The sequence below is a fragment of the Aethalodelphis obliquidens genome, unplaced genomic scaffold (assembly GCF_003676395.1).
Source record: "Aethalodelphis obliquidens isolate GAN/ISIS:26980383/991018 unplaced genomic scaffold, ASM367639v1 scaffold81, whole genome shotgun sequence".
Taxonomy (NCBI): domain Eukaryota; kingdom Metazoa; phylum Chordata; class Mammalia; order Artiodactyla; family Delphinidae; genus Aethalodelphis; species Aethalodelphis obliquidens.
This window is the reverse complement of record NW_020838025.1, coordinates 3,821,290-3,848,399: the sequence shown is the minus strand read 5'-3', so window position 1 is coordinate 3,848,399 and position 27,110 is coordinate 3,821,290. Positions and strand designations below refer to the sequence as shown.

At 42.0% G+C, this 27,110-nt stretch overlaps 1 protein-coding gene across 1 annotated transcript in view; it reads left to right on the top strand.

The window, feature by feature from the left end:
* MED12L (mediator complex subunit 12L) overlaps positions 1–27,110 on the top strand; it is a 330,647-nt gene that overhangs the window by 19,148 nt on the left and 284,389 nt on the right. The window contains exons 3-6 of the mRNA XM_027092812.1: positions 11,573–11,677; positions 18,122–18,313; positions 19,721–19,753; positions 22,878–23,037. Of these exons, the coding sequence (XP_026948613.1) occupies positions 11,573–11,677; positions 18,122–18,313; positions 19,721–19,753; positions 22,878–23,037 (490 nt within the window). The remainder of the gene's footprint in view (positions 1–11,572; positions 11,678–18,121; positions 18,314–19,720; positions 19,754–22,877; positions 23,038–27,110) is intronic.

Genomic DNA, 27,110 nt, shown 5'->3' with positions numbered 1-27,110 from the left:
ATAATTCCAGCCTCTGCCTCCGTCTTCCTTCTGTGTCTTTTCTTTGATAAGGACACCAGCCGTGTGCTGTTGGATTAGGACCCACCCGCTTTCAGCATGATCTTAACTTGATGATTGCTGCACAGACCCTATTTCCAAATAAGGTCGCAGGTATAGGGATTGGGACTTTGACCCATCTTTTCGGGGTACACAATTCAGTGCCTGCAGGGCTTGTCTCTAGACCCTCCTCCGCATGTCCCTGGTTGGTCTGGTACTGGACCTTACCTTCTGGGCGCTCTAGACTTCTAAATGTCTGTAAGAAACATCTTGTTTTGCCAGCTACCTCAAAGTTAACATTTATTTATTTATTTATTTATTTATTATTTTTGCGGTACGCGGGCCTCTCACTGTTGTGGCCTCTCCCATTGCGGAGCACAGGCTCCAGACGCGCAGGCTCAGCGGCCATGGCTCATGGACCCAGCCGCTCCGCGGCATGTGGGATCTTCCCGGACCGGGGCACGAACCCGTGTCCCCTGCATCGGCAGGCAGACTCTCAACCACTGCGCCACCAGGGAAGCCCTCAAAGTTAACATTTAAAACTGAACTTGTGATCTGTTCCTCTTCCCTCCAAAAATTCCCCTAACACTGCTATACGCTGTTTTAAGAGCTCTTGCCATCCCAGAAATCCGGGGACATCCTTGATAACCTCACTCTTTGTCATTCCATCCAACATGTTACCAAAAGCCCTGTTGAGTAGCCCCGTAAATATCCCTCCATGCTTCCCCTTCTTTCTGCCTCTGTCTTGGTCCTAGCTACCGTCTTCTCACGTCTCGACTCTTAAGAGAGCCTCTAACCCGTCCCAATCCCCTTGCCCCCAGGCCCCCTGTTTGGTCTGACCGGCTCCAATCAGTTGTCTCCACTGTGGACCTATTCAGTTTGGATGATGTCACCCCACTACATAAAACCCTTTACTCTTTTCTTTAAAAAATTTAATTATAGTTGTTTTACCATGTTGTGTTAATTTCTGCTGTACGGCAAAGTGATTCACTTGTACATATCTATCTATACATTCTTTTTCATATTCCTTTCCATTATGGTTTATCAAAGGATATTCAGTACAGTTCTCTGTGCTAGACAGTAGCACCTTGTTTTTTATCCAATCTACATATAATAATTTGCATCTGCTAATCCTAACCTCCCAATCCATCCCTTCCCCGGCCTTCCTCCCGCTTAGCAACTGTTCTCTGTGTCTGTGGGTCTGTTTTGTAGATAAGTTCATTTGTGTCATATTTTAGATTCCACATATAAGTGATGTCCTGTGGTATTTGTCTTTCTCTTTCTGACTTACTTCACTTAGTATGATAATCTCTAGGTTCATCCATGTTGCTGCAAATGGCATTATGTCATTCTTTTGTATGGCTGAGTAATATTCCGTTGTATATATGTACAACATCTTTATTCATCTGTCATTGGACATTTAAGTTGCTTCTGTCTTGGCTATTGTGAATAGTGGTGCTATGAACGTAGGGGTGCATGTATCTTTTTTAAAAATTAATTTATCTTTTAGTTTTTATTTTATATTGGAGCATAGTTGATTAACAATGTTGTGTTAGTTGCATGTATCTTTTTGAATTATAGTTTTGTCTGTGTATATGCCCAGGAGTGGGATTGCTGGATCATACGGCAACTCCATTTTTAGTTTTTTAAGGAACCTCCATAGTGTTCTCCATAGTGGCTGCACCAGTTTACATTCCCACCAACAGTGTAGGAGGGTTCCCTTTTCTCCATACCCTCCACACCCTACATTTGTCATTTGTAGACATTTTAATGATGGCCATTCTGCCTGGTGTGAGGTGGTACCTCATTGTAGTTTTGATTTGCATTTCTCTAGTAATTAGTGATGACGAGCATCTTTTCATGTGCCTATTGTCCATCTGTATGTCTTCTTTGGAGAAATGTCTATTTAGGTCTTCTGCCCATTTTTTGATTGGGTTGTTTGTTTTTTTGTTATTGAGTTGTATGAGCTGTTTGTATATTTTGGAAATTAAGCCCTTGTCTGTCTCATGGTTTGCAAATATTTTCTTCCATTCTATAGGCTCTCTTTTTGTTTTGTTTATGGTTTCCTTTGCTGTGCAAAAGCTTGTAAGTTTGATTAGGTCCCATTTGTTTATTTTTGTTCTTATTTCTATTGTCTTGGGAGACTGACCTAAGAAAACATTGGTACGATTTATGTTGGTGAATGTTTTGCCTATGCTCTCTTCTAGGAGTTTTGTGGTGTCATGTCTTATGTTTAAGCATTTAAGCCATTTTGAGTTTATTTTTGTGTATGGTGTGAGGGTGTGTTCTCACTTCATTGATTTTTACATGTGACTGTTAAACTTTCCCAGCACCACTTGCTGAAGAGACTGTCTTTTCCCCATTGTATATTCTTGCCTCCTTTGTCGAAGATTAACTGACCATAGGTGTGTGGGTAAAACCCTTTACTCTGGTAAAGATAGAAGTCCTTTACTTGGTCCACAAGACCCTGTGTATTCTATCCCCACCCACTGCCCAGTCTCACCTCACACCTGCGTCCCTTTGCTCCTGCCATGACAGCATTCTTTCTTTCATTTTCCCAGACCTACAGACCTTACACACGCTCTTCCTGTCTCTTGTTGGGCACACAGTGCCCGTGATTGTTACGTCTTCCCGACGAGTTGACCCTTTCATTTTTATGGTGTGCCCCTCTTTATCTTTGATAATGCTCTTTCTTTTGAAGTTGACTTTGTCCAGTATTAATATAGCCACTCCAGCCCTCTTAAGTTCATCATTTGTATGGTATATATCTCTTTCCATCAGGTTTCTGTCACCTTATCTGTCTTAATATATTTAAAGTACAGCATGTAGCTGGGTTTTGCTTCCTTATCCATTCTAGCAATCCCTGTCTTTTAGTTGGAATCTTAACCCAATTACTGATGTGGTTCGATTTATTTACCATTTTACTCCCGAATTATTAAACTATGTTAAAAATAATTGAAACTTACCTATTGACATTTTAGTTTACCTCTTTACATTTTATTTTTATTAGCGATTGCGTAAGCAGTTACAGTATACACCTCTAACTTTTCGTGGTCTTCGTAGAGTTAGTATTATATCACTTCATGCAAAATGTCAACCTTGCTATTGTAAGGGTCCTCCTCTTAACTTAGTTTACTCCTATTTCAGACTCAGAGTTTGGCTCAAAGACCACTTCTTCAGGGAGTTTTTTCTGAGTTCTCAGATTAGGTTAAGCCCCTATCATGTGTGCTCTGAGCAGGTAGTACTTCTCCTTGGGGCATTTATCACACTTGCAGTTTGCTCACTATGGAATCCCCAGTACTTAGCACACGTGATGTAAACTTCGTTATTTGTTGATCAAATGAGGGGAAGCCCTGAGCTGGGGTTTGAAGAAGGCAAGAGATTTCATGCTGTACTCCAGGGGATGGGAGTGGCATCAGGCAAGGCTTAGAGGTTGAAAACACAGTGTATGTGGCAAGGAATATAATAGTCAAGTAGATTAAATGTAAGTTAAAAAAAAAAAAAGCTCTAATTTTTTTATACCAGTAGCCACCATTTATGGAGCACTTAATATGGGGCCAGGCACTGTGCTAAACTTTGTACATTTTATCTTATGTAACCTCAGCCCTGTGAGTTATTCTTGTCTTACTTCAGTTGAAGCAGCTGAGGTACAGAGAGGTCACTTACGTTGTTCCCTGTGATAGGTAAGGCTCTATATTCAAACTCAGATCTCTGTGATTCTGACACTCAGAATGGAAGTGAGACTGGGAAGTGGAGCTTGGTTGTTCGAGGGGTTTAATGCCCATCCTAGGTGATTGTGGTTTTTTTTAAAAAATTAATTAATTAATTTTTATTTTTGGCTGCGTTGGGTCTTCGTTGCTGCACACGGGCTTTCTCTAGTTGCGTCGAGCGGGGTCTATTCTAAATTGCAGTGCGCGGGCTTTTCATTGCAGTGGCGGAGCACGGGCTCTAGGCGCATCGGCTCAGTAGTTGTGGCTCGCGGGCTCTAGAGCGCAGGCTTCAGTAGTTGTGGCTCACGGGCTTAGTTGCTCTGCGGCATGTGGGATCGAACCCGTGTCCCTTGCATTGGCGGGCGGATTCTCAACCACTGCGCCACCAGGGAAGCCCGGTGATCGTGTTTTGAGTCAAGGCTGGAGTTAGGTGCAGCGAAGGCCCACAGATGTTACTGAGGATCTGTAGAGTGTCGTGCTAGATGCTTCTGTTCTCTTCAGGTCCTGCGGGGCGGGGGTGGGGTGGGGTGGGGTGGGTGGAAAGCCTCTGAGGCTTTCGAATAGGGTAGAGCAGAAAAGAAAACCTGTTTCAGGAAGGTTCATCAGGGGCCAGTGGGCAGGCTAGGTTGAGGAAAGGTCAGGACGGAGGAGGGGAGGTGTGTGAAGAGCAGCAACGTGGGCCTGCTGTGACAGTGGGTGCAGTGTAGAGAGATGGCTGTACGTATTATTTTAGAGGAAGGACTAGATGTGAGACATGTTTTGAGAGAAGTATGGATAGAACTGGTTAATGATGAGGTCTGAGGCGAGAAAGATTTTTCCCTTATCTCTTGGGTCATTTGTATCTGCTAAACCTAAGTGTTGCCTGAAGACTATTGATTCTGGGAGTTCCCTGGCAGTCCAGTGGTTAGGACTCTGAGCTTCCACTGCAGGGGCGCAGTTTCGATCCCTGGTCAGGGAACTAAGATCCCGCATGCTGCATGGCAAGGGCAAAAAAACGAAAAAAACACCATTGAATCTATCCATGATGGGTGTTATCATAGCCTCACTTCTCAAATGGGATCTGCAGACATCCTCAGGGGTCTCAGAGAACGCTCTTCTGGGAGAGAGGTGGACAAGCGAGGGAAAACAGTTATAAAGCTGTTTTTAAAAATTTTGTTTGGGGTAAGACCTTAGCTAACACAGCCTAACTGGTGCATAGAGAGAAAACTACTGCTGTGACATTGTCATGCCTGGTGGGCATTTCTGTCCAATCTGTTGACAGTCATTGAGTTAGTGTGTTAGATGCAAGTAGGTGACCGAGGAAATCGGGCATCTCTGCGTGTGTTCTTTGCGGTAGATGAGAAGTCTGGAGGAGGTTAAGTGTGTGTGCACCTTGTGTGTGTGTATTTATTATCTGCTTTTGAGATGGTCATTGAAAATTGTGCTAAACTGACTTTTTTCCCCTTTTGAGTGAGAAAGAGCTTAAGCAATTTCCAAACTGGCATCAAAATGGTTTCACTTTCCTGATGAAACATTTATTGCAATTAAAAGATTGCTTTGAAAGCGATCCAAAAAATAACATCATTCTCTGAAGTTCAAGGTACATGTGCGAGATTTATGGATGCATTTGGAGTTCATCCAAAATATCGGAGGTCTGACTTTTGTATCGGTACAAAATACAAAAATGCAGAGTGAATGCTGGCCTTCCATATGAACATGGGCCAGTTTCTAGGCTTTTCTTTCTGTTTGTCTCTGGGTACCTGTCTCCCTAAAATTGCTTTAAGGCTTATCATTTTAGTTGAAGCCAATGACCAAGTGGCCGAGATTTCTTTTCTCTGTGTTGAGGTTACTTTTGGACCAATTCCGTTTTAAACCTGTTGAAATCATATGCTGCCTGGCCTGGTGCACCGCTGCCCCAGGCCACCAGGCAGAATGCGTGTTCTCAGCTAGCGTTGTCTCTTGTCTGAGTAGGTATTAGGGCTCACACATGTGTGTACAGTGTTTTGTCCCCACTGCTGTTAATGATAAACAAAAACATTTAAAACTCTCTGAGTTCATGGTCGGCACTTTAGTTTTCTTTATTCCCCACATTGTACAATGGGAAAATTTTCAACCTCCAACAAAGGAGTTCTTCTACTGGAAAGGATTTGGTGCTAAGATCGTGATTCGTGGTTGGTTGTGTCCCCAAGTTTTGAGGGGTTTAGTTGTCTCAGCTTTGCAAATAGGCAAAGTAGCAGCTGACGGTTCTAGTTTTTATGAGAATTGTTGACTAGGTGTAGCAAAACAAGTTTCAGTTTCTGTAAGGACCCTGGTAAGGACTTTGGTGGTTCTCCTCTCTTATTTAGAGAAATCTTTGCAGAGGTTCAAGGTTAGTGCAAGAGGAAGCTATTTGTGTCCCCTGGCTTGGGGATTTTAGAGGCATGCTGTTTTAAAATCTGGACTCTCTCCCTTACATATTTGCTTGATTAGATTTGGCAAAGGCCTTCAGAGCAAAGTGTCATAAAAGTTTGAGTTCGTATAACACGTTACATCTTGTTCTGAATCTCTTAGCGCTGCCTAATGCCGTTAAGTATCCATGTCCTATCTCATTTTCCCAGATTGGGTTCATCACGCATCCTGGGGTCAGAGAGGATGTTTTTCCTTTCAAAGGGGTTTGTGCATTACCGGAGTTTGAGAAACACTGTCTAAACAACAGTAGTAAACACTCTGGAATCTGGATCTTACTCTTAACTCAGTGTTTGGATTCTTGCTGTGGACTTTCACTCTTTAAAGAAACTTTAGGAGAAAAACCATCAGGGTGCATGTTTTGGTTGTGACGCTTTGGTTTTTATCTCCGTTTCACTTGGTTTCTCTAGGAAGCTGACCTAAAGTTCTGCGTGAGTAAACGTCAACAGACGCGCCTTCCAGCCTTCCGTTTCAGCTCGGTGAGCTTCCTGATTTAATTGCGCGCTCTGCAGCCCCGGTGCTTTTATTCGTGGGTCTATGAGAAGTTAAAGGAGTGAAAGAGAAACTTTCTAACTTGTTTTCTTCCTTGATCGTTGTGTGTGTGTTGTGTGTGTGTGTTGTGTGTGTGTGTGTGTAGCTTTGTATGTGTGCCTTTGGAGTGGAGACAGGGGTGTGGCAGAGAATTCTGACCAGGCTTTTCTTCTTGGGACTTCCTGCTCCTGAGCTAAGGTGGAGCATCGAGTTTCTCCCTGGTGGTGAGTGCAGCCCTGATGCTGGGCATGAGAATGCCCTGGTTTTCTAGAAAGCCACCCACTCCAAATCTTTATGTCAGGGGCTCTCAAAGTGTGGTCCCTGGATGCATCACTCATCTGGGAAGTTGTTAGAAATTCAGATTCTTGGGTACCACCCCACCTATCGAATTGGAAGCTCTGGGGGAGGGGCCCCAGTGGCAGCTGTGCTTTAACAAACCCATCGGGATTCTGATGCATGCAAAAGTTTGAGAACCACTACTGAAGGCCAAGGTCTTTCTAATTTCTGAAGCAGATCTTTTGTGTTTCTGAGTGCTTACTGAAGCTTCAGGTTATCACTTTCCTGAACCAGAAATACGACACAGACAGCAGCAGTAGTAATTATCGCTGGCCATGTTCATAGAGCGTGGTGGCTAGGAACGTGGATTCTTTGGAGTTCTTTACCACTATGTGACCTTGGGTAAGTGAATTAACCTCTCTGCTTCTTATTTTCTCAACTGGGCTATGGAGATAATAGTAGTAGAAACTCTTACTATCCCTGTTTCACAGTTGAGGAAACTGAGGCCCGGGAACAGTTCCAGAGCTTGCTTTGAGTCACTCTTCAGTGGAGTTGGAGGTTCAAATTCAGACAGTCTGATTGCAGAGCCTGGGCTCTTGTCCCCCTTGTGTGCATTTCCACTTAGTCATCCTTACCCTGGGGTCAGCAAGGCCTCCACCTGTAGCCACAGCTGCGAGCTGTAGGGGCCTGTAGTGGCTGGAGCTGGACGTCCCGTCGTCATGGTGTTGCAGCAGGAGCAGAGCCTGTGTGAAACTCCCTGTTTCTGAAACCTGGATTCCCCTTTTCAGAGGCAGGGCTTTAAAAGGTAAAAGCAGTCCTCTCAGTGAACTTTGGTTTTCTGCAGGAGTGTGGTGACACTCTGGGAGCAGGTGTCGGCTGTCCCTACAGTTGAGGTGCTACTGCCCTTTAGTGGGCGGGGCCGGGGTGCTAGATGTCCTCAATGGCGAATTGTCCTGGGTCCCACTGGATTGTCATATGTGCCACCAAACTTGCAAAGTCGTTTTCTCTCTGTTCCAGGTGGGAATCTATTCACATGTGATCTCAAAGTATTTTTTTGGCATGATTTTAATACACAGTCAGTATACACTGAGTCTCTGAGGAATATAACGATTGCGTTTTAATATATTGGGAGAAGATTTTATTTTGTTGGTTTGAAAATTTTACTAAGAGTTTTCACCGTTACAGAAGATTCACATCATGCCGTTCTGATCATTTGAAATAGCAATACAGCACACCTGTATCAGTCTGCATTTTGCACGGACTGCATTTATGGTGATTCTAGGTATAGGAACAAACATTTACTAATTCTTGATGTCTCCTAGGGCCCCACTTCTCAAAGGTTAATGTGTCCATGAATTACCTGGGGAATTTGTTAAGCTGATTGAGATGAGGTTCTGCATTTTTAACGAGCCCGCGCTGATGGCCCATGGACCACACTTTTTGGGTAGTAGAGGTCTTGTTGTGTATGCCTGAGGGTTTTCTTTTCAAGTACCTATGTTGTTAAAACTTACTTTCATTTTGAAAAAACTTTTAGAGTGAGGGCATTACATTGATTTTTTAAAAAAATGTTGGTAAGTTATTGTCTATGAATTTCATTTCAGACTTGGAAAAAGGGCATTTAAAAATATTTGCTTTTAGGATGGTGCCTTGGGCTTGAGGGGGTGACAGCCACTCCTCTGAGAGGTTAAGTGGCTCTAGTCATAAATCCACACAGAATTAGGGACCTCAACGTCATGGGGTAGTGATTCAGAATATACTTACGTTAATTGTCCGAAACAGGTTATCATTCACTTATTTACTCTTTCAACAGATATTTATTGAATATATTTTGTGAATTGAATATTGTGTGCTCTGTGCCAGCCACTGCTCTGTGTTCTTGGCATGCTTCTGTGAACAACATAAAGACCCCTGTTCTCACAGACCTTACCTTCTGGTGGGGGAGACAGACAGGATACATCATAAGTAAATTACGTGGGGTTTTAGGTGATCAGTGCTATGGATTATTGGACGATTAGGAGTGCTAGGGTGAAGGGAATGGGGTGAGCAGTTCCAGTTTCAAATAGGGTCGTCAGATTTCTCATCGAGGACATGACTTAAGGTGGCCAGGGAGTTGGCCATGTGGAAACCAGGGAAGAGCCATCCAGGCAGAAAGGGTAGACCATGCAAGGCCCTGAGGCTGGAGGTCGTCCAGCTGGACACTTGAGGAGCTGCAGAGTGAGCAAGGGGAGTGTGGTCAGGGATGAGGTCGGAAAGATATAAGGGGCCAGATCACTCAGGGACTTGTAGGACCTCGTAGGGCCTCTGCTCGGATTCTGAGGTACGGAGTTATCGCAGGCTTTGAGGAGTGACGTGATCTCACTGAAGTTTTCCAAAGCTCCCTGTGGCTGCTGTGTTGAATGTGGCCTTCAGAGGGCAAAGGTAGAAGCAAGGAGACCAGTTAGGAGCTGTTGCAGTGTCCAGGCATGAGGTGATGGTGGCCTTGACCTGGGGGAGGCATCGGTGGTAGTGAGAAGCGCTCAGGTTCCGGATGCATGTTCATGAAAGTGAGAATACAAGTTTGGAAAGTTCTCAGCACTCAAGGCTCCCAGCAGTACCTGTGTGGATCCTAGTTTGAGGAAAATCTGATGTGGCTGACAGACTTGTTACCATGGTCCCATGTTCTTTTCCTTCTGGCGATTCTGTGTGTGTATTTGTGCGTGTGTGTGTGCGCGCGCGCGCATGTGTGTGTGTGTGTGTGCGCGCGTGGCATGTCTGTCCTGGCCAGTGCTTAGCAGTCAGTCACAACAGGCAGCTAGCTGAGCAGGGGTTAGTTTAGAATAGAAACTGAAGCAGTACTAAATGGAACTAACTGGTCCTGAAAGCCTCACACATTCCCTCTTGATTAACCCAGGACGTATTTTTAGTAAAAACATAAGCTATTCCTCAATTAGTGTTTCTTGTATTACTCTGATGCTAAAGCACAGATAAAAATTCCATTTTCTTGTCCCACTCCCCTTGTGACACCACGTGTCCCCCTTCTTCCTTAGACTCTGAGATGGCAGAAATTTCATTAGCATGCCTGCTTTATTTCAGTTGACTGACACTTTTTTGACTTAAAATATGCATTATGTAGTTTTGCCCTAGATTTCCAAATAATTTATTTGAAAATGCGGGAGCAGTTTGAGATGTCTTCTGATATATACATGCAACTCATTTTCTGTGCGGATCACAATTCCAGCTATCTTCCGTGCTGGGAGGAGACTTGGTTACCATAGAGCTAAGCTTCCTGTAGTGGGGTTTTTTGAAAGCCCACCAGAACTGTGCCTAGCCAAGGTATTAGCTAGAGCACACACAATTAAGTAAAGTTACATGGCATGACTCCAGGAGACCCCAGTTCTCAGCCAAGGTGACCTTTCAGGTGCTATATGTCGTTAACGATTTTGGCCTAAGGCTTTCTGCCTAATCATAGCAGTGATTTGATCAGTTGATTTTTTTTTTTCATTTTACACTTACAGCAATTACTTGTGAAGAATAAGTGTATATTCTTGTGCTGTTGCTACCATTACCCCAGGTGTCACTGAGACCCTTTCTTGGCCTGAAGTGAGGGGAGCAGAAGGTGGCTTCGTTTACGCACACCTTTCCCCTTTATTCTTTCAAGTCTGTATTTTGGGAACTCTGATTTAGTTCTATAACTCAATGATCTGGGCAGGGGAAGGTCTTTTTTTTTTTTTTTTTTTTTTTTATTAAATGCCTTGGGCTATTTTTGATGTGTTGTGACCTTGGTAAGGAAAGTTTTCCTATATCTATCCAGTAGATCTTTTTTAAGGAGGGTACGAATTGTGGCTGTGTATTTTTAGACCACATTTTCCTGTGGCATTTGTACTCTGGTGCACAGTGTCATGGAAATTTCTCTTCCTAGTCTAGGAGTGAGAAGATGGTCTTTCAGTGCTGGCTTTGTCCAGTTACTGTACTAGCTGAGCGAGCCTCACTCTTCTCATCTGTAGACAGGCATGAAGACACGCGCCTACCATCTGCCTCAGAATTGGTAACGGTGAAGTGAGCCGAGATGTACGAACAGCTTGGCAAGCTCTAAACTTCCCCTCAGTTGCAGGGCTGTGGTGGTGTGTAGTTATCACAAGCCTTGCGCCTAGGAGCCCTTCATTCCTGTCTTTAACTCGCTGTGGGGTCTTGAGCAAGTTGAGTGAGCCAGTTTTCTGGAACATAGCATAGAGACGTGCACAGGGGCTGGCAAGGTACGTGCACAGGGGCGGTCAAGCTGTGGGCTCTCTAGAAACAATCCCAGTCTGCACATTCTATGAGTTTACGTTTATGGGGGGAGGTTGCTTTTTTTTTTTTTTTTTTCCTTTTTCCAATTTTATTAGTGAAGAATTTTCACCTACAGGCAATGGCTGTTAACATTTTGCCACATTTGCTTTCTCTCTCTCTACACATGTATATATTGATTTTTAAACCTCTGTTGCTTCTTTCCTTGGTGAGTGTTGAACAGTTCTCTTCTACAGAGCATAGCAATGTTCGTCATTCCTGAGGCTACAGGATGTTGGCTTCAGTTGGAGCTTTGACATCCTTCGGACTAATCAGTACCTTTCCGCCCACAGGATGAACTGACCGCTGTGAATGTAAAGCAAGGCTTCAACAATCAGCCCGCCTTTACTGGAGATGAGCATGGCTCGGCCAGAAATATTGTAATTAACCCGTCAAAGGTAATGCTCATCGCTTCCCAAAACTTCCGAAAGAGCATACGTATGTGAAACCCATGGGAGCTAATGTTGATAAATTTGTATTATTGAAACCACAACCCATATTCAAAGTTCCCCCAGATATCCTTTATGCTGTCCTGCCGCAGGGTCCCATCAGGGATCACGCACTGCTTTTGGCTGGCGTGTCTCCTAATCCTGTTTTAATCTAGTGCAGTACCGCTCTCCAGAGTCCCTCATTTTGTTGTTGTTGTGAGGTTTCTTTGTTTTTTCAGGTTAAATATTTTTGGTGCAAAGACTACAGTGCACATCAGGAGACATGCAGTGTTAGTTTGCCTGAGTATTGCTTATACTGTTTGATCACTTAAGGTGCTGTCTGCCATCTCTTTACATTGCAAAAGTAGTCATCTTTTCCTCGTGGTAATCTCCACAGGGTGATACTTTGAGACGGTATGAACATCCTATTGTCCAATAAATTTCTTTTTTTTTTGGCGGTACGCGGGCCTCTCACTGTTGTGGCCTCTCCCGTCGCGGAGCACAGGCTCTGGACGCGCGGGCTCAGTGGCCATGGCTCACAGGCCCAGCCGCTCCGCGGCATGTGGGATCTTCCCGGACTGGGGCACGAACCTGTGTCCCCTGCATCGGCAGGCGGACTCTCAACCACTGCACCACCAGGGAAGCCCTGTCCAATAAAATTTTATGCTATGATTTTAGCATCAATTGTCGATTCCTGCTGAATGATTTATTTTGCTGATGGTTGCAAAGTGCTGGTTTTGTAGTTATTATTCCTCGTATATTTATTAGTTGACATTCTTTTGTTAAGGACACCCCATTTTTCAGTATCACTTTGAACCCCTGAACTCTTAAAATCAGTTGTATGACCTTCAGTTTCCTTTTTGATGCTCACACTGTCTCACATTTGGCCAGTGGGGGCACCTTTAACCTGGTTCTTGGGCCTTTTGGACAACCCCCTCACCCCCCAACCCAGTCCTTTGGGCACTTCCTCACTTGAGGTACAATAACATAGTCCAGGGCCATCTTGTTCTTTTCCTATCCCGTCCCAGATCTGGGTGCCCAGCTTGCTCATGGCTACTTGAGTGTCACAACTTCTAGGCCCTTTCAGTGGACAGAGATGGCAAAAATATTTAGGTTTCTTCTTTTTCTTCCCTCCCTCCCTCCCTCCCTCCCATCCATCCATCTGTTCTGAGTCAGTACCACAGGGTCTTTCCCACGCTTTTCCCTTTTCCATCATTGTATCTCCTTTCTCTTAAGGTGAGAACCCTGGATCCCAGCAATATTAGCATGTTTATTCATTTACTCTATCTTATAATATACATAAAAAGTTCCAGAATAAACTATACCAGTGTCATTCCAACAACAAAATTGCGATGTAAAATTTACAATTGCTCTACCATGCTTTTTGTCTTTAGACTAACTTTCATTAAGAGTATGTAGTCAGAGGGACTTCCCTGGTGGTGCATTGGTTAAGAACCTTCCTGCTAATGCAGGGGACATGGGTTCGATCCCTGGTCTGGGATGATCCCACATGCCACGGAGCAACTAAGCCCGTGAGCTTGCGCTCTAGAGCCTGCGAACCACAACTAGTGAAGCCCGTGCGCCTAAAACCCGTCCTCCACAACAAGAGAAGCCACCTCAGTGAGAAGCCGTGCACCGCAGTGAACAGTAGCCCCCGCTTGCTGCAACTAGAGAAAGCCCGTGCACAGCAACAAAGACCCAATGCAGCCAAAAATTTAAAAATAAATAAATAAATTTATTTTTTAAAAAAGGATGTAGTCAGAGTGTTGTATTAAAAATTTCTTGAATTAAGTCTTTTTCCTTTGTGGTTATGTTAACAATTAGATATATAGATGGAATTTTCTCTTTGTATCCTTTAAGGTTTGTTTTTCATCCTTTTTGAGTTATTTCTATTTTCGAATATTAAAATACTTTTTAAATTAAAAAATCATGCCTACAGATTAAAAGAAATCAAGCATACAGATGAATTTCTATTCTTGTTTTCTCTTAACCAGAGATTGTTAAAAGTTTGTGTATCATTTCAAATCTCTTTTTATATGCACACATGCATACACAAACATATGTAATTTGCTAAACTAGCAACTGAAGTATTATTTAAGTGATGTGAAAAAAAACAATTATTTTCTACAGATTGTCCTATTGACCAAACACAGTGTTTTTACTCTTTTTCCAATCTTGCTTGATACCTTTTAAACATCACAACTACAATTATGTATGTGTTGTAATTTGTTTTCTACTTTATTTTTATTGTGGTAAAATTTACATAACATAAAATTTACCATTAACATATTTAAGTGTATAGTTCTGTGGCATTAAGTACACTCACACTGTTGTGCAAATATAACTACCATCTCTCTCTAAACTTTCATCTTCCTTAACTTACGTACTTAAAGAAGTAATATCATTTTGTGTGTACCTTTCCTTGAGGCTGAAGTATTCATATTCATAGTAATTAATGGATAGATAACGTTTCATCATTTATGTGCTGTAATAACTGAAACTGCTGGTGTACAGCAATTCGCCTATTATCTGTTTCTTATGGTTATTTATAAAGAAGGTATAGTCATATTTGAACATATAGCTTTTGTTCTTTAGGATAAATTCCCAGCAGCATGTTACTTGGTTAGAAGGTGCGTTAGTCTACTGGGGCTGCCATAACAAAATACCACAAACTGAGGGGCTTAAACAACAGAAATTTGATTTTCTGAGAAAGTTTATTTTCTCACAGTTTTGGAGGCTGGAAGTCCAGGATCAAAGTGTCAGCAGGTCTGGTTTCTCCTGAGGCCTCTCTTCTCGGCTTGTATACTGCTGCCCTCTCACTGTGTCCTCACATGGGCTTTTCTCTGTGTGCGGGTATCTCTGGTGTTCTCCTTCTTATAGTGGCACTAGTCATATTGGATTAGGCCTCACCCTTATGACCTCATTTAACTTTTTTTCTCTCTTTCTTTTTTGTTTTTTACAGTAGGTCCTTGTTGGTTATCTATTTTAAATATAGCAGTGTGTACATGTCAGTCCCAAACTCCCAATCTATCCCTCCCCCCAGGTAACCATAAATTCATTCTCTAAGTCTGTGAGTCTGTTTCTGTTTTGTAAATAAGTTCATTTGTATCATTTTTTTTTTTAGAGTCCACATATAAGCGATATCATATGATATTTTTCTTTCTCTGTCTGACTTACTTCACTTAGTATGATAATCTCCAGGTCCATCCATGTTGCTGCAAATGGCATTATTCCATTCTTTCTAATGGCTGAGTAATATTCCATTGTATCTGTGTACCACATCTTCTTTATCCATTTATCGGTCCATGAACATTTAACCTTAATTACCTCTTTAAAGGCTCTATCTCCAAATATAGTCACATTGAGGCTTAGAGCTTCAATATCTGAATTTTGGATATACACAATTCTGTCCATAACAAAGTATGAACGCTTTGTGTATAGGAACTGCCAAATTGTTCCCAGTTGTATGAAGTTTTATGTCATTTTAAATAATTGAATAAATGGAAATAGCACCCGTTACCACTTCTGCTGCTCTCATCCTTCCTGTGAGATTTACTCAAGGATTCAAACCTTCTGAGGGGAATTTGATCTAATGAATATGAAATACATGACCTATAGTATAGCCCCTAAACTTTTTCATTTTCTTACCAAATGAATTACTTTCAAAATAGCTGTGGATGGATGGAAACAAGTTTTAAATTAAACCTTATCTCTCATACCTTGTCTGAGGGAGTGCAAATTGGTATAAACATTATGGAGGGTAATTTGACAATGCTGATTAAAATTACAGAATCATACAATCTGAATCCTGAAAATTCATCTGAAAGCTATAGCTGTACATGTATGAAATAACAAATAGGAAAGGCTATTCATTTTAATGTGATTTGTAATCGCAGAAGTTTGAAACAAATGTCCATTAACGGGGACTTGATTAAATAAAATGTGGTACATGCACACAGTACATTATTATGTGTCTGTAAAAATGAATGAGGAAGCTCTCCATAGACAAATATGGAAGGAAGGCTCTCAGACATTTACTCAATGTACATAACGAGGTATAGATATAAGAGAAAAATAATATATTCGTGTTTGTTCATGTGTATTCACATGAGGAAACTCTGGAAAGACACATAAGAAACTAATCAAGGTGGTTCTTTGGAGTTAGGCATTGGGACTTGGGAATGAGGCTCTGAACTTTTTCTCGATTTTAGAATAATGTGAATATACTGCTGATAGAATGAAATTAAGTGTATGATCATGTTTTGATTTTTTTCTTTTCTTTTTGAGTCCTAATGTGTATTTTCTCTGCTCTTGCTTTCTTGGGAATTTTGACTTTGTTTACATTTATGCAGTTGTTCATAAGATTTGTTAGGAAGTAAAACATGTATACAGCCACTATGTTCCATTGCTATTATTAACTACATAGAAAAGAGTATAATTGCAAAAGAGATTGCCCAGACTTTTTTTTTTTTTAATTTGCCGTGTTCTGAATTCTTTTGGCCGTTACCTACACCAGGACATTTTTTTTTTTTAAGAAGATGTTGGGGGTAGGAGTTTATTAATTAATTAATTTATTTTTGCTGTGTTGGGTCTTCGTTTCTGTGTGAGGGCTTTCTCTAGTTGTGGCAAGCGGGGGCCACTCTTCATCGCGGTGCACGGGCCTCTCCCGTTGTGGAGCACAGGCTCCAGATATGCAGGCTCAGTAGTTGTGGCTCACGGGCCTAGTTGCCTCCGCGGCATGTGGGATCCTCCCAGACCAGGGCTCGAACCCATGGCCCCTGCATTAGCAGGCAGACTCTCAACCACTGCGCCACCAGGGAAGCCCCCCAGACTTTTTTTTTTTTTTAAAATACAATTTTTGCAAATCCCTTGATTTGCAAAATCAGTGATTGGCTTGATTTAATTGAATAGTCTTTTCAGATCACCGTGGCTATTCTTCTTTGACAGTACTTAGACTAGTTTAAAAATTTTTTTAATGTCTTTGTTTATTATGATTAAAATGCTCATACATGATTGCAAATAAGAGATCTTTTAAATATGAAACAATCTACATAGGTAGGTATTTCGTGCCATTGGTGCAAAGACCAAATATTGATTGAGAAATTTAAAATTAAACAATTTGTTACTCTTGGCTCCTTGTTTTCAAATAGCTGTTTTTTTGGTGAATTTTTGCATTTAATTCTCTGGACATTCTGCAAACTTTGCTTAAAAAAGAATACTATGAAGTTGTTTTAAAAAAATAAGGTTCAGCCTTTTTTTCTAATTACTATAATTTTTATTGCCATATTACCTCAACACAAAGCAGACTTTTTCACTGTACCTCAATCACAAGGATCAAGGGATGCCAATTCACATTAAAAAAATGTTTACCAGCTTTTCGCCCTGGTAGATAAACTTGGCTAATTGCTTCCAACTGCGTTCCACCCTATAGACTAATTGTTTATTGAGTCATGAGCATTAACTAAGGTAGTGATTCTTATTTTGCTGCAGCAGGGTAGGTATTTTATTTTAATCACGATTGCCACTGTCTGCTAACCTTATTGAAGGTATTTGTTAGAAATTGTTGTCCACATCCTGTTATTAGAGAATTTCCAGGGGACAAAATGTGATGCTGTGATAGGATTCTTGGAAATTCCAAGAGGTTTTCTGTGGATTCATTTAGTTTTTAGATATTACTCAGTCCCCTTCCTTCTTGTCCCTTTGTCTTTCCTTTGTCCTCTTTTAATTTGGTTAATATGAAAATGCCAGTCATTCACAGGAAGCTCCCTTTGCTACTTTGTTCCATTCAGAGCAAGCCACACTAGCTTTCTCTTTCTAAACACTTGTACTCATGAAATTGGCAGCCCAATCAAAAATGTTGAATATTTAATTTAATTGAACCTTTTGTAATTTTCCATGTAAATAAATTAGATTTCTCTAGACTTTTTTTTTTAAAAGCACTGAGTGTAAATACAGAGTTTCCTTTCCAAATTTATGTGCTATTAAAATGAAACAAGAAAAAGAAAGATTACTGTGTGATTGCCAGGTTCTGATCTTGTATGCAACACCTCTCAGGAAGAAGATTCTCTTCAAATGGGTGTGTACTGTGAAAAAGGAGAGGTTCATCTAAAGATGAAAGCAGAACCCATTCTCTTGAAATTTATTCAGGATATAATGAATTTTATAGGGATTTTCAGAGACCCTTCTTGTTCCCTTGAACTACTTGTTAGTAGTGAAACAAAGGTGCTGTGGGAGTTTCTGCATTATGTTAGTGTAAGGAAATCACAACTCTTAGCTTCAAGGACTTAAATTCCCATTTTATTTTCCAATGGGCTCTTTGAAGATTTTCTATTAAAACAATAAAAGTAAAATACTGATATGTGTGTTACTAACATTCTTGCTTATTGTCTTTAAACTCTGTTTTCTCTTCCACAGATTGGAGCTTATTTTAGCAGCATATTAGCTGAGAAACTAAAGCTTAACACTTTCCAGGACACCGGAAAGAAGAAACCACAAGTTAATGCTAAAGATAATTATTGGCTGGTTACTGCTCGATCCCAGAGTGCGATTCATAGTTGGTTCTCTGACTTAGCAGGAAATAAACCACTTGCTATTTTGGCAAAAAAGGTATTAAGTATTTCTTGCATTGTTTTAATTGAGGCCTTATCGAAATGAAAATATTTGAGATAATGTTCAAGTATATATTTCTTTTCCCCAGTTCTCTCCAAAACTCCAAGTCTCAACGGCAGGTATCCTGCACTAGGTGTGTGCTGCACATAGGCTGTTTCCCCTTCATTTTGATGGCATGTGGTGCCTAGGACCTCTAGAGACCTAAACATTCTACACAGGAAGCTGTTTATGTGGATATTAGGTAGACAGGGTTTTAAAATCAAAAACAGGCAGTGAGACTTCATTTATTTCTGTTACATTTTCAGTTCTTTAGGTCAGGATGTCCAAATGGGTTAAATAGAAATCCTTGCTTTAATGTTATTTCCTTGTCTTGAAAAGTACCCATCCAAATTCTTAAACTAACTCTTCTTCCGAACAAGTGAGATAAAAGATAGTGATTCCGTGTGTGCTTGAAAACCGTCTTTGAAAAAGTTTCAGTACAAAATGGGCAGGTTTATTCATAGCTCCCCGCTTTTTTGAGGAGGGGGAGGGAAGGGAGGGTTCTTTTAAAAATCTTTGCCTTTGATCATTTTCCTCACGTGGGAAATACTGCACAGATTCAACAATCTTATAGTCCCAATGGTACAAAATGTCTTTTGAAATTTAGATGAGAGCCAGAAACCTCCCTCTTAGTCTTGATCTCTGACTTCTTACACACCTTTCAAATAATCCCCAGGTCTTTCTCATCTCCCCTGAAACCCTTTAGTTTTAGGGGAGCCCATCTTCTATTCTTAAGTTTTCACGAATGGCTTGGTGCAGGCCCAGGTTAGAGGAGAGCTCCTTCGTGTATTTATGTTTTTGTTTTCTAAAGCACCTCTTTGAAAATAGTGCCTGTAGCTCCCGTGGGCTTTATTTTGCCCTAGTGTCGGAGCCTTGCATTGCCTTTCATAGATGTTAGTGCTTAAAGGCAACCGAAATCCTTGCAAAGCAGACGATCAGCGGAACCCTCTCTTGCTACCCAGGTAGTGCCTCTGTCTCAACATGGGCTGGACCGCATAGCATTTCTTTTCCATTGTTGACCGTTTACCACGTGTTCCCACTGTGGCCTGGGAATTGTATCTGAAGGCTGCAGAAGTCAAAGGCCATCCTTCAATATTTGATGGCTTTCTACCAAAAGTTCATACCCTCCACGTTGGTTAGTACCTTCAACTCCTATGTAGCCAGCCTGACATCTTTCCTTTTAGGTTTGCCTTTCTTGTAAGCTTTTAGAATGCAGTTTTTTTTTTTGAGGGGGGTTATTTCCTGAAAGGGAACACTCATGAGGCATTGATGCCCTTGCTTTAGGGGTGTAATGGTCTCTCATCTTTTAAGAGGGAGATGAATTATGGTGCAGTGTATTAGCCGTTGTTCTTCCCTCTTTATTAGGAGCTGCCTCTGGCCAAGTCAGGTGTCCCTCAGGTAAGCCCTGACGTTAATTCTTTGCAAAGTTAAAGATGTTTTCTTTGTCAAACCATTGAATATACTTTGAAGTATTCATTTCTTGGGCATTTCAAGAGTCATTCCTTCCCATCCCTTCCTCAGCATTTCATCTTCTTGAGGTGGCGAAAACTCTTTAGAGTTGGGTAAAAGATTGCATCCTCTGCGTGCCCTTCATATTAGAAAGTTTGAATACCTCTTAATTTCTGGTATTTATCTGCGAGATGGCTTGATGTAGAAGACCTTCCTTTTCCTGCTGAGATCCTGAGTCATCTTCCGGCTCTGATCTAGAGTTCAGAATAGTTTCCTGTATGGGATGGACAGGTTTCTGGACCTGGTCTTCCGTTCCTATAGAGCTCCACAGCACTCCAAGTATTCAGCCACAGAGAGGTCGACAGTGGCCTGTAAAAGGCCTTTGAATCCAATCGCGGTCATAGTTAGATTTGGGAAAGGAGACTTCTTGCTCCTGGGGATATCCTTTTAGCTCTTGAACAGTTCACTAAGAATGATGTGTTCACTTCTGGTGACCTTGATTACTGTGGTCTCTGGAATTTCCCTTTGCTTCTACCACTGCTTAGCAAACAGAGGGTGCTGACAGAAAGGAGAATACAGGGAGAGAAGCGTCACAAGGGCAACCCTTCGGTGGGTGGACAGCCATGCTAGGTGTCTTCGTTTTCTTCTGATACTTAGACGCAGTTCCACCTTGATTGAGAAACCAGACCGCTGCCCAGTGATTGCCTGGGTTCAGCTACAAGTTGAAGTCAGATGGTTTCTTGGCTGAAAATGGAATCCATCCCTGTAGGAAGTCATACTTCAGTCAGTGTAAACATATTTTCCTTCCTGAGTTGGCCCAAACTGTAAATGTGACAAAACCATCAAAATGTGTCTTCTTCCTTAATTAAATAACTTTCTTCACATATGTTCTTCTGAATGCGAAAGCCCTTGATTTGAGCCAACCCTTTTTCTTAGGGCTCTGCCAGCAGGGACAGTGAGCTAGAGGTTTGCCGTATGCTGTTCCTGTAAGACTCAGCTTTGTTTGCTGCTTCGTGTAAACATTTCACATGCTCAGAATGCGGCCCCCATCCCCGGCCGTGCCTTCTTGTCAAACGCTGTTCAAGAAGAAATCCTTTAGGCTTCTATAAAGATGCTATTGGTAATGTTCCTTTGGAGATGCTAACTTTACTTTTTGCATTTGCCTGGTTTTTAGGCCTTGATCTTATGTATAGTCTTCTGGTACGTCTGGCTGAGAGGGAACCTGACCGTGGCAGCTAAAATGTAACTCCCTGATACCATTACTGTATGTTCTAGTGAAAACCAGCAGCTCCGGTCTGGAACTGACTGTATAAGACGGTGCTTTTCTTGTCCCTGGCCTAAACGACAGTAAACCCAGAGCCTCGTGCTCCGTGAAAGATGTGCCTTGTAAACTAAATTTTCAGGAAGTTTTCTAGGTAACATGTATCACCGTGATCCACAGAGAGGAGGTTTTATAGCTTTAGCCTGTGTCGCTTTCACCTCCCTTTTATATAGTTATGTGGTGTGCCGTGTAGTCGCCTTTGTCATGGGGGAGGTTACGTTCTAAAGTCAGCAACCAAGGTAGAAACTGTACACGATCAAAAGTCTATTACATTGCCCGTAAAATGCAGTATATGGACACACTGCATCTCAGCGTCCAGCCAGGCAGCTTTTCTGTATCGCCGGAGCCGCTTGATGTTTCTTTGGGAAGAACCAGGTGAAATAGCTTGTTTTAAAGAGCTGGGTAACAAAAAACACTTACTTTTAAATTCTGGGATCACACTTTGTTCCAAGACTGCGAATGATCAGGTTTGTAACATATGTATAATGCAGAAAAATCCACCGGCCGAACCATTGGCTAACTAAGAGAAAAATGCCGTGCTCCATGAATCGGTTAGCCGGTTTGAAGCTTTGATTTTCAACACAAGATCGAGCGAGACTTCGGGGCATAGAGACCAGGGCTAGTGATGTCCATGGTTGTGGGTTTCCAGAATCCTCTTAGGAGAGAGTCAGGTCCATGGCTTGAGAACACATCGGGGGACGTGAAGAAATCCTTGAAACTGGAACTGGCAACAAAATGAAAGTTGTTATAATTTTGATACATGTAATTCTTTTGCTTTCTCCTTCTCATGCCACCGTGAGGTGGCCAGGGTCGGTATTATCTCGTTCATAAATGAAGAGCCTGGGAGTCATGGGTTTAACCACCACAGGCTGGGGCCACGACTGCAGCACAGGGGTGCTCATTGCTGGGGGCGGGGGTGGGCACGGTCTGCTTCTCCATCTCACTCTTCCCATCCTGCTGCATTGCAGCCAACATCCTCTCTGTCCGCTGCGTTACCCTGTATTCGTAAATCGGATAGCTTATGTATAGATCAATGGGCTATTCCTAGGGTATTTATGAGGAATTCTAGAAGACTGGATTAACTCTTTCAAGCCATTCAGCAGAACATTGAGATACTAATTTGCTAAATAGTACCTTTGTGGCCTCGAAGAAATAATTAACTGCCTCAAGTGCCCACTTTCAACCCGTGAATTAATTACCCAGCTGTTTCTAGCTCAGTGTTTATTAGGCAGATTCACTGATCCATCATTTTAGCCTCTATGTAAAATCTTGGTCTAAAGGCACTTTTAGAAGCTTTCTGGAAATTGTTATGCTTATGAGATGTTACAATCAGAAAGCTTTATACAAAATGTTCTTTGATAAAATGTAGAGTGGGGATAGCTTTTACTTTATCTGTCCCTTCCAATTTTGAGATATAAACTCCTTGGAGGACTGTCATGAGATTTTTTCCCCTATTTTGCTGATACAACGAGTAGCTTTCAGCATCTGAGAGTTTGAAAATAATTTGTTTTTATAAATAAGAAAGCACAACTGATAAAACTGTGTTGCCAATGTGCTAAACAGTTTTGATTCTTTTTTCTTAAAATTCGCTTAAAATTTTTCTTTAAAGTGACACGTGCCATTTAAAAAAAGGATATAGTTTTTCATAGCCCGCAGGAACTTAGAGTCTCTTTCTCTTGCTTCCCCTTTCTTTAGGTTGGCCTAGCGATGAACATAATATGTGATTGTTATAAATGTATTATTTCTTTTTAGGTTCCCATCCTTAGTAAAAAAGAAGATGTTTTTGCATATCTAGCTAAGTATTCCGTGCCAATGGTTCGAGCAACGTGGCTGATCAAGATGACTTGTGCCTATTATTCTGCTATTTCTGAAGCGAAAATTAAGAAACGTCAGGCTACTGATCCCAATTTGGGTAAGTGAGACAGTATGATGCATTTTACGTTACCCTGTAAACACTTGTTGCCTGCACCTTCCATACCCATCCCAGAGAGGTGAGTCCCGCGAGGGTCCATTAGTGAAGGTAAAAGTCGCTTGAGGTGTGGATGGAGTGCCGGTTCTGTTCACCCAGGCACAGATTCCTCGTTCCTGAGTCAGCAAGTGCTGTTGCTCTTACCTCCAAAACGGGTCCTGTGTCTGAACACGTCACCACCACAGTTCCTGAAATGCTGCTCCAAGCTATCCCCTCTCTCGGCTGGTGACAGTGGCAGCCTCCTAACTGGTCTCCCTGCCTATATTTTTGTTCCTTAACGTTCTGGTCTCTCCACAACCGCCACACTGATTGTTCAGCCTAAATCAGATCGTATTGTGTCCTTGTTTATAACTTTACAGTAGTTTCTCATTACAATTAGAATAAAGGTCCACATTCTTTTTTTTGGGGGGGGGGTGGAGGTTTAAATTTTTTATTTGTATTTATTTTTTTAACATCTTTATTGGAGTATAATTGCTTTACAGTGATGTGTTAGTTTCTGCTGTATAACAAAGTGAATCAGCTATATGTATACATATATCCCCATATCCCCTCCCTCCTGCGTCTCCCTCCCACCCTCCCTATCCCACCCTTCTAGCTGGTCACAAAGCACTGAGCTCATCTCCCTGTGCTATGCGGCTGCTTCCCACTAGCTGTCTATTTTGCATTTGGTAGTGTATATATGTCCATGCCACTCTCTCAGTTCGTCCCAGCTTACCCTTCCCCCTCCCTGTGTCCTCAAGTCCATTCTCTACATCTGCGTCTTTATTCCTGTCCTGCCTCTAGGTTCTTCAGAACCACTTTTTTTTAGATTCTGTATATATGCGTTAACATACGGTATTTGTTTTTCTCTTCTGACTTACATCACTCTGTATGACAGACTCTAGGTCCATGCACCTCACTACAAATAAATCAGTTTCGTTAAAGATCCAGATGCTTGCCTGCAGCTCCATCCGTGGTCTAACCCCCTCTTGCTGCGATGTTCCGGCCACGCACCCCTCCAACACGTGTACTCCTTCCTTTCCTGGGCCCCCCTGTGCCTTTCCTCTTCACCCTGTACTTGAGTTGCTCTTCTCTAGACTATTTGCAGCCTCCTTCTCTTCACCGAGGCTTTGGCTCAGTGTCATTTCCCCAGTAGGTTTTGCCTGCCCACCCAGCTAAATAGCATTCTCTCTCTTTTTCACCTTCCTCCCAGTTATGTTCTCATGTGTTGTCATTTTATTCACAGCACGTTTCTCTGTCTGAAATCATCTTTTAAGATTTTGTGTGCGTCATCCTCTCTCTCGGTCTCTCACACACACACGCACACGCACGTGCACAGACACACGCACTGGTAGGTATTTGTTGAATGAACTGAAGGGAAACTACTTTCAGTCAGAGTTTCTGCTCTTTTGGTGACTAGACAGTGACTCCTTGAGGCGGTGCTGAAGCATGCTTGATAAAAGGTTGGATGCTACGTTAGAACTGTGCACAGAGAATTGTGTATAAAGAGTCCATGTAAAGATTAGGTTTACAAATAGTTCTTTATGACATGGAAACGTGCTTATGGTTTTATAAGGCAGACCCCCAACTGCAAAGCTCTGAGGGGCAGGATGGAAAGCACAAATGTCTTCCACTGCCAGGAGGCACCCAGGGCGTGGTGCATTTGGGAATGGTAAAGGGGCCTCCACGAACCGGAGAGTGGGGACATTCTAAAAGCATGAACACAGACATTCAAAACAAAAAATGGCCTGATTCCATGGCTGCCACCTTTGAGTTCAGCATTATCTCATGTGTGTCAAAATAACAAGCAAAAATGAACTGTACTTAAACAAAACTGTGTAGTGTCTGTATATAAATGTCAAGAAAAAAAGAGGAAATAATCCACAAAGTTAACAATGGTTGTCTCTGAGTCTCTTTTCACGGTAGTCTTGTGTTAACTACGTGTCTGATTTTTTCATCAGCTTATTATTTTATTGGGGGAAACAAAAGAAGTGTCCCTTTTTTATTACTAAAGTAGTTATGTTCTCATTACAGTATTTTCAAATGGTGCTGAAGTAGATACAATACAGTGTATAAATTTCTTTTCTCCCTTGTCCATGTTTTCCTTCTTGAACTTTCCTTCCTTCATATACAGACACATATGTGCAATTCTTCTTTATCTCGTTCTCTCTACCTGTCTATATCTATCCGTGTATCTGTTGCATTTAATAATAATTCTCCCCATAACCTGGATATCTAGTTGCTTCTTAGCCACCTCTACTTTGATGACGAATAGGCATCCGAAACCTAATGTGTATCAAATCAAAGTTGATTTCTCACCATCCCGAAACTTGTTCCTTCCTCAGACTTCTCCTTAGTAAATGTTATACATAGCCATCAGGCGAATAAGTGTGAAAGACGTATTGTCATTCTGGGCTTTTCGCTTCCTCTCGAAACTCTGCATTTACTCCCTCAGCAATCCTGTTAACTTCACTTTCAAAATCGAATCAGAATCCAACAAGGTATTCCTGCTCCCGCTGCTGCCACCGTGGCCCAAAGCACCAGCAACCCCACCTTCGCCTGTGCTTTTTATTGCAGGGCCTCCAGCGGACCTTGTTTCTCTTCTTGCCCCTGTAATGACAACTTTCCAGTTTGCGGTCAGAGTGATTCTGCTAGGACATACATCATGGTTCCCGCCTGTGCTCAGCATCCTCTCACGACCGCCTGTCTCTCTCGGGCATGTGCCTCAGCCCGCACCAGCAGCCTGTATGCACATCGTGACCTCAGGCATTGACCCGTGGCTGCCACTCTCCCTCTTGCCCCCGGATAGCCCCCTGGCCTGCCCTCTCCCCCACTGCTGGCTTAGCTCACAGGGCACTTCCTAAGAAAAGCCTTCTCGTCACGTCCTGCTTCATTTTTCTTCATAGCTCTTAATGCCATCTCATTATATTTTAATTGATTGATCGCCTATTTCTACTGACCCTGAGCTGTACTGATTCTTCATGAGATACTTTGTCAGATTTGTTCCGTGCTGCATCTCCTAGGACAGTACCTGGCGTACAAAAGATGCTCAGTAGTTTTAACGATAAATACATGAACAGTTAGGCTTGAAGCGTTTGTGTGTATGTTTGTGCATATGTGTGCATGCATTTTTTTTTCTTCTCATTTTCTAATTTGTTCCAATTTGTAATCCTTGAAACCTTCAGCATTGCTAGCTATAACGGAGAGGCTACTCTCCATTCCTTAGATGCTCTTCATATTTTTTGGTAACTTGTTCCTGTTTTCCTTGATATTCCATTTAATCTGATTTTAACTGTCGTGAAAAAAGGTGATCATGCAGGAATGATTCTGCCAAATGAAATGTGAACAATTTTAGGACAAATGAAAGTCTGATGGACACTCACGATTTGTGAAGAACACGTAGTTAAGAGTTTTTAGGCCTCCCAGATATGAATGCATCACCAGGACTGTATGATTTCCTCTACCAAATGGAGGGAAGCCTAGCTCCAGTGTCTAGCTCAGAACATCATGGACTTCTTGTTGGATTCATTACTTTTGCTGTTAATTTCCTTACCAGTGTGATCAGTTGGTTTCGGGAGGGGATTATTTTCTAACCACCCCCCCGCCAAGCTCAAATTTCTATTATCTGCACACCCACAACAGATAGTCGATTAGGTTCACCCACTAGCTGTGTTTTCTCTTGTTTCATAAGCCGCATAACACACGATTCCATTTTTTGGCTCAGTTTATTTACAAAGTATTACATGGTCTTTATGATTATTCTTTTTTTAATACATCTTTATCGGAGTAAAATTGCTTTACAATGGTGTGTTAGTTTCTGCTTTATAATAAAGTGAATCAGTTATACATATACATATGTTCCCATATCTTTTCCCTCTTGCGTCTCCCTCCCACCCACCCTCCCTATCACACCCCTCTAGGTGGTCACAAACCACTTAGCTGATCTACCTGCGCTATGCGGCTACTTCCCACTAGCTATCTGTTTTACGTTTGGTAGTGTATATATGTCCATGCCACTCTCTCACTTTGTCACAGCT